The 7,237-nt window shown below is 35.6% G+C and overlaps 1 protein-coding gene across 2 annotated transcripts; it reads left to right on the forward strand.

Annotated features, from left to right (window-relative positions):
- The first annotated feature begins 512 nt into the window (after window positions 1–512).
- Window positions 513–5,307, forward strand: LOC120186993 (protein TPX2-like). 2 transcript variants are annotated; one of them, XM_039190791.1, is made up of 17 exons: window positions 513–986; window positions 1,181–1,336; window positions 1,637–1,714; window positions 1,903–2,053; window positions 2,312–2,420; window positions 2,839–2,889; window positions 2,985–3,082; window positions 3,173–3,248; window positions 3,337–3,399; window positions 3,539–3,625; window positions 3,703–3,761; window positions 3,969–4,047; window positions 4,143–4,208; window positions 4,283–4,345; window positions 4,469–4,555; window positions 4,638–4,682; window positions 4,794–5,307. In XM_039190791.1, exons 1-17 carry the CDS (start codon window positions 815–817, stop codon window positions 4,836–4,838), a joined length of 1,485 nt encoding a protein of 494 aa, XP_039046722.1. In that variant the 5' UTR covers window positions 513–814; the 3' UTR covers window positions 4,839–5,307. The 2 variants fall into 2 exon arrangements, with proteins under 2 accessions (XP_039046722.1, XP_039046723.1); XM_039190792.1 differs by having other exon boundaries at window positions 521–986; window positions 4,469–4,546.
- Window positions 5,308–7,237: the final 1,930 nt, after the last annotated feature.

Raw genomic sequence — 7,237 nt, forward strand, 5'->3', positions numbered from 1 at the left:
GAATTAGATTCTAATTTCCCTCAATTTCAAATTTTAAAGAATTTCATCCCACCAAACGTGGCCTAGACTTTTCTCTTATGAACCCTTGAATACCCTTTCTACCCTTCTAAACTTTAGTCCTCCAGATTTGAATTCGTATCCGGGGGACCCTCTCTCTTTCCTTCCTGACAAACGAATAAAACCGTTAGGGGTAATATCGCAATTATCATCAAATCTCAATGGCAAACTCTACCAGAGCCGAAATTTCAGTCCCGTCGACTGGATCTCACCACCCGGAACCGCTGTGCTCGAACCCCGATAGCACTGCTTCTCACTTCAAAGACAGAAATATTCAAATGTACTTCACTCTTTTACCCTCTCCGCAACGTTCAACCCTCATAATTTTCATAAAGGAGTAGGGATACTTTAGTCAAAATCTATTAGCAGCCTTATATTTATTTATTTTAATAATTTCCAGAAGCCCATAATTTCAAATTTTGTATCGTTACAATTCCTCGGCGCTATATATATTTAAAAAAAAACCGCAGCCCGGTGTCCGGCTTCCCTAGCTTGTACCTTGCTCTTTGGATGTTGTCCTTTGCTCTCCGTTTTTATTTTCTCCATAAAAATTATTTTGCTTTGAATGCTACAGTGAAGTTGGCTTAACCGTAGTCTTCGCCGTCTCCAAGATTTCTAGGGTTTCTAAGTGAAAGCTAGTTTCAAAATTTCGGGGGAAATGGCGGCGGAGTTTAGTTCTGGCTAGTTCAGCTAAAGTTAGAGCGGGGATTGTGGACTGAGAAGGAGTGAGTTTCGGAGAGAGAGTCCGGTAAGAGTGATGGAAGAAGATATAGAGATGGAGATAGAGCCAGTATTCGATGTAAGAGAGATCGATCTTGATTACGAGTTCGATGCGGCTCGGTTCTTTGATTTCACGCGCGAGGAATCGCCGGAGGAGACTGGAGAAGCTGAACTTTGGTTCGAATCGGCGCCGACTTATCCTCCTTCTCGTCAGTTTCTATTTTACTTAATAATGGTTGCTTGAAGCAAGAATTATTTCACCAGTGTTTTATTTTATTCTGTCATTATATGTTCTTCTTGTTTGACTAAAGAAAATATGCCGTTGAGATATTTAACTTTCTTTCTTAAAAATAGAGTTTTAATAACGACGATTGACATTTCTTTACTTTCTTTTGGTTTGAAGCTTTTGTGAAAAAGTTGGTTATGAGAGAGGAAAGCCTCCTGGAAGTTGTGACTACGTCCCCAAAATGTGTTGAAGAAGATACTAGTACACTACATGAAAGTGAAGCCGAAAATTTAACGGCCTTGGAATTTTCAGCTGTGGGTGCCATTAACGAAGGTATAGTTGACTATGTTTGGTGCTTTTATTTCTTTGAACTGGCTTTCTATTTAAATTTTAAAGCGGAATACTATAGTTTGCCTGATATTAAAGAGCCGTGGAACTTGGTTCGGAAAAGAAAGTCTTTGAGGCAATTTTGTGCATCTGCACGCAATTGTATGAAACTTGTGTTCCAGTGTCGTCTGTTTTAGAGTTTCTGGTTAAACTATTGATAGGGGGAATCAGTAAGAAAAATGGTTAAAAAGGGGATGTTCTTTTGAAATCCTGGAAATTGTGCTGGACTGACTACTTTTTTTTTAGGAAATGAAGGAACTAACAGAGGGATCTCCGCCAATATACAGAAAATTTTACAAAATGCACTGAATCAATCATTTCAATTAGCTACAGGTGACCAAGACAATTTTGCAAAGCAGTTTTTAGTTTTCTCTTGCCACTCTCCTCTGTGATGTTGCTTTCTCATTATTATCATTTTTGCCTTCTCTCAAGTTCTATGAATTTTTTTAATCATTAATTCCAATATTACTTCCTATACTTTTGCTCACTTCAATTTGTTCTGTTCCCTTTCCCAGACTTAACAACTTACAATCACTTATCCCGTGATAAGTTAAAAGCTAAATCTAAGAGTGCAAAACCTATGCAAAGGAGCTCAACTCTTATGAAACCTACTGCTAGCCAGTTAGCCAAACAAAATTACCCCCTTCAAGCTGCCACATCCAGGTAAGTCATGGAAATTTGACCCCCCCCCCCCACCATAAGTTTTTGTAGTATCACAATCCAGGTATCTTACCTCTTGAAAATGATTACTTTCAGCTTCATATTCCTTGCAATGTAAAAGCATACTAGTGTTAATAAGGCGATTTGCTTGTGTGTAAACTTCTATTATAAAATGCCTGTCTCCTGGTGGTGACTAATATCCTAGTTAGCAACATTACATCCTTAACAATTAAGGCCTTTGTATTTGGTTTCCTATTGTAGATTTCAGAAGCAACAGGCGCTAAACAGTAGCAGAAGCCTAGGTAATTCTTCTGTCATTGAAAGTCAAGCTGCAAAGAGGCAGAAGCTAGAGGGAGGTCTCTTGCGTAAGGTACAAGAGTTGTGAAAATTCCCATACTCTCACTATGGTTGCTTATACTGCTGAATTTGTTATGGAAGCTATTTGTTTTGAATTTATTTGTTTTTAAAATCACAATAAAAAAGTAGTTTTATATTGTTGAAGAACCTTGCCCCTTTAAATGTTCTCAAATTGGCAATGGAAATGAGTGCATGTTATCATAAGGTCCTCTTATGGGTTGTGTTTTTCACATATGAAGTAACAGACCTATTAAAGCTGAGAATAAAGGCAAACTAGATTCACATAGATCAGTTTGGCATCTGGCTTCACTTTTCTCGCATTAGATTTCTGACTTTGGTATTTGAAATTATCTTTAATTTACTACTATGGTTCAGTTACATGTTTATTGAATAAACTTCTGATTTTGGCTCACTTTTGTTCTTCATGGTAGGTTGATGAGGTGAAGCAGCAAACGGCTTTGGTCCACAAGCCACCTAAAAAAGTATACCCCTGAATAATGTTTAGATTTTGGGAATGCAATTGGATCTTAACCTGTGTTGCATCTGAGAAATTCTGAGCTTTTCTTTTTGGTTGCAGGAAAGTACCAAAGATAGAAATGCTATCAATACCGGGCTGAGGCTTACCATTCCAAGGGAACCTGAGCTTGAAACAGCACACAGGGCTCAAAGAATACGGTTAGCTCAGGTCCACTATCTTTTACATATTGAGGTGTAAAGTAAGAGTATCCTTAACAAGCTGCTGCGGCAATGTTGTCTTCATTTCAGGCCTAAGAATGGTACAGAGGAAGAACTTGTTACATGTGTCACACATAGATTCAAAGCACGCCCATTGAATAGAAAAGTTGGTACTTTTGATGTTACAAAAGGGACTTCCTCCAAAGCTGATTTTATTGTACTTCTCTCCTCTCAAATATGTTCACAATTTGCAGATTCTCGAGGGTCCTTCATTGCCTGTTCCAAAAAAGAGTGTTCCAAAGTTGCCAGAGTTTCAAGTAAGTAATAAAATGCGGTTTCTTGATTGTTCCTGAATTAATGGCATTTTGTGGAAGCATCAAAAGCAATTTTATTCTAGAAAAATGAGGTTTCTTGCCCTCCATACGTAGCACTGATTTCTTTCTCATTGCTCCTTAGGAATTTCACCTGAAGACATTGGAAAGGGCGGTGCATCTGTCATCAGCTGTATCCTCCTCATCAATACATACCAATGCTGCTGATAAGGTAACCACTGATATTTTTATTTATCATACTTTGAACTTTTTCACATCTGGATATCCGGAAAACTTCTGTTATTGCAGGGGCTTGAAAAACCTTGTACAATTTCTGCTAATGGCAATGGAATTAGAGAAGCCAGAAGGTAAATGCTTTAAAATTGAATTATCAGGTGGCTGGTTTTATGCAGAAGTTACAATATATAGGTATCTAGATCATATATGCTTGTGATAATTCTTTTTTATGCGGCCCCCTTTGTATAACTTAGTTTTAGTTTTGTATTGAATCTGATAAAGGAGTGAATTTTCCACTTTGGGTTTTTCCCTCTTCTTTTTTGTTTTTTATTCCTTAGACCAAGTGTCATGGATGCCACTAGCCAGGATGTCTGTGACACGAAGTACAACTTCAAAGCTCGTCCTTTAAATAGGAAGGTAAAGGAGTAAATTGAATCAATGTATTGTTTATTTAAAAGCTTGAGCTAGGTATCAATGTTTCTGATCTAGTGAGAATCTAATTCCTTATGCAGATATTTTCCAGTAAAGGTCATATTGGTGTTTTTCGAAATATAAAGAGGGAAACCACAGTGCCAATGGTATGGCATGAAAGTTCTTTCCCATTTTTATACATACTGATTGTTTGCTAAGTTGTGTTTTGTCTACCATACAGGAATTTAATTTCCAAACCGAGAAGAGGGTTCCGCAAAATCCACCCATCGACCTTTTTAGCAAGGTGAACCTTAAATTAATTAATGTCTCATTTATGCTTAATATGCACATCCTTTTTATTTCCAATCATCATTTGATGTGTTTGATATTTTGGGGGGTTTTGTTGTGTGTCTATTCTATCTGCCAGTTATCTCTTACATCTGAGCTCCAGCCAAGCAATGGATCTCAGATGAAGTCTCCTCGGCCTACCTTTATATCTACAAAGATTGGCCTGGTATTATAACTCTAATTTCCTTTTAACACTCGTAAACTTTCGATTTTTCTGTGTTATTCATATAATTGTTATTTGGTTTAAGGGCTCAAAAGAAAATAGATTCACTTCTTTCCAACCAGAACACGAGGTAAATTTCATAATTTATGTACAGAACTTCCATTAGCATCTTTTTAGGTCTACCAATTCTCTCTCTCCATCCGTCCCCACCCTAATACATCTAAATGCCATTTTCTTGTAGGCGAGGCATTTGAGAAAGGAGAAAACGCTTCTCTGGGGGAAATAATCACTGAAGTTGGTAATCAATTGAGCATAAGGTAACATTGGGGTCGTTAACACAGTAATATCTCTTTCGTATTCATTTTGATAATTGTAGATTTTAGAGAACATATAACTCTACACAGATTATACAGGAGATGGACATGTTCCCTGATAATTTGCGACACCGACGTCCAACTTAATATGCTGCTGTTGATTCGGGATTTTGAAGGATCAACACTTTGGCAAGTGCATAGATTTCTTTTTCTTGTTACTAGAATTCAATCTTTACATCCAAAGGTACTGGCATGTTAGATGTGCTCGTGTGTGCTCCGAATGCTTTTGGGTCACACGACTCACAAAGTGCATGCTAAAACTCCCCCCAAAAAAAAGGGGGAAAATGTTACACACATTGTACAGCCCGAATATGTTGGGTGTACTTTCTTACCCTTTATCAACAAATGTTAATGGCCATTAATCTATCAATCGTATCCAAGTCACCTTTGATCCACTGCTTTTACTGTGTTCTTTTGTATATGATGAGCCTTTTCGTGAAGGGCGTGTTGGCCTTGTGCTTTTTTATAGCAATGGTGATGTCATTAGGAGACGATGTCTGATTGTACCAAACGAAGGCGTGCAAGAAGGGTCCGACATGAGTTATACATACACGACTGCTGATGCCAAGAGATCCCCTCGCTTGAGTTCTGATTTTGTGCCATGTTGGAACACGCTTGCGTACAAGGACATTAAAGATTCGGTAATTTTTGGCGAGATCCATGATATGAAAATATCATATAAAAAAAGCATCAGAACAAATAAACTTATTTGGCATAGATAGGTGGTACAACATTTAGATCATGTGTTTAGGGATTTAAGACTCCAAATCCCTCGTTGATTTATCATTGTTGACTAACCTGAACATAGAATCCACCACTATCCGCCTCTTCTATCATCTAACCCGTATGATTCAACCATGACAAATGTGTTTTGAGAATTTGAAGTTTAAGGATTTAGAAATTATGAATTTTTAGGATTTAAAAAAACTAAGGATTTTAAGAGTTTTAAAAACTAATGATTTTTTCAAGCAAAATAAATTAAAAATAAAGTAAAATGATATATATTCATTAGATGATATTTTTTTACGGATATTGAAAATTTAACTTTAAAAAGAGTAGCACGATCCAAGCGACTTCTGTGGTAAAGGATTTCTTGTAATTCTTTGAGTACTTGGGCTCTATCACTATGAATGTCAAAGGTGTAAGCATTCAATGACAAGGGTTCAAAGTTTATCTTTGAATATATATTGTCTTGTATTTAACCGATATTAATAAAAAAAACTTTAAAAATAGTAATAGAATAAAAAATTAATTAGACACCTACCTTAAAAAATAATAAATGTTACACTATTTAATTAAACTTGTCAAATAAAAGGACTAATTTGATCAATCTTACTAAATTTAGGGATATTTTGTATTTTAAGACGATTTAAAATTTACTAATTTAACATACTTTGATATTTTCTTGGGCTTCTGTACTTATTTATTTCACTTTGAGTTCTTTGTCAAAGATATCGAATAAACTGAAAATTTGGCCCATGTCGAAGGCTAACGGTAAGCATGCAGAGTACGGCCCCACAGCAGAGTTTTGTCTCAAATAAACTTAAAATAATTCAATCCTAAATCCTACTTGTAATCAATTTATGATTAAATGATTTTTTCAGAAATTAAATTTTAAAAAAGAAAACTTTTTTTCTATTAGTAGAAAAATTGTCGAGTGAACTTTCATTTGTCTTTTCCTTTTTATTAGCAAAATTAGAAGTATTTTTTTAATTAATCATTGATATTTGATTTATTGACCGACTAATCCAGATCGGATACTGTAAAGACGAAGGCGACCCTCCTAACCCATTTTGCTCCATTCGCAAACACCAAGATTTGAACCTTTGATCTTGCTTAAATGATCTAGTGTCTCATCTCATTAGACTAAATATAGATAAATTAGAAGTATTTTGTTAATATGGAGTGATTGGTAATTTTTTTAATTGTATTAAAAAGTAGAGTGAAATGAATGTCAGAGAGAGAAAATCTTCAATATAACTTAATAAAACAAATCATTTAAGAGAAAAGTGTTTCATTAAGCGTTTAGGGGAACGGCCAATTAGGATAAAAACCAGAGTTGATGCCCTAACGTCATGATAACATCAGAAAAGAGTCATGGGAAAGTGACGGCAAAATTGCTATTGGAAAAAAATAATCGGCTCGTATATGATTTCGTCCGAATAATTTTTTTTAGATAATGTGATTGTTATAGTATCAGGAAAGATGTCAAGAATATAATGCGTTTTTCTCATTCTTCTTTATTTTTGACGCAGTTAGTGTAGATACTAATTTTTGTCCATTATATATATATAGTTTGAAATCATTTTGA

The sequence above is a fragment of the Hibiscus syriacus genome, unplaced genomic scaffold (genome assembly GCF_006381635.1).
Source record: "Hibiscus syriacus cultivar Baekdansim isolate YM2019G1 unplaced genomic scaffold, ASM638163v2 tig00113722_pilon, whole genome shotgun sequence".
NCBI lineage: Eukaryota > Viridiplantae > Streptophyta > Magnoliopsida > Malvales > Malvaceae > Hibiscus > Hibiscus syriacus.

Coding starts and splice junctions, on each gene's coding strand:
- LOC120186993 (XM_039190791.1), top strand. CDS start 815: ATGGAAGAAGATATAGAGATGGAGATAGAGCCAGTATTCGATGTAAGA. Junction 1,337..1,636: donor TGTGGGTGCCATTAACGAAG/GTATAGTTGACT, acceptor CTTTTTTTTTAG/GAAATGAAGGAACTAACAGA. Junction 3,083..3,172: donor CACAGGGCTCAAAGAATACG/GTTAGCTCAGGT, acceptor TCTTCATTTCAG/GCCTAAGAATGGTACAGAGG.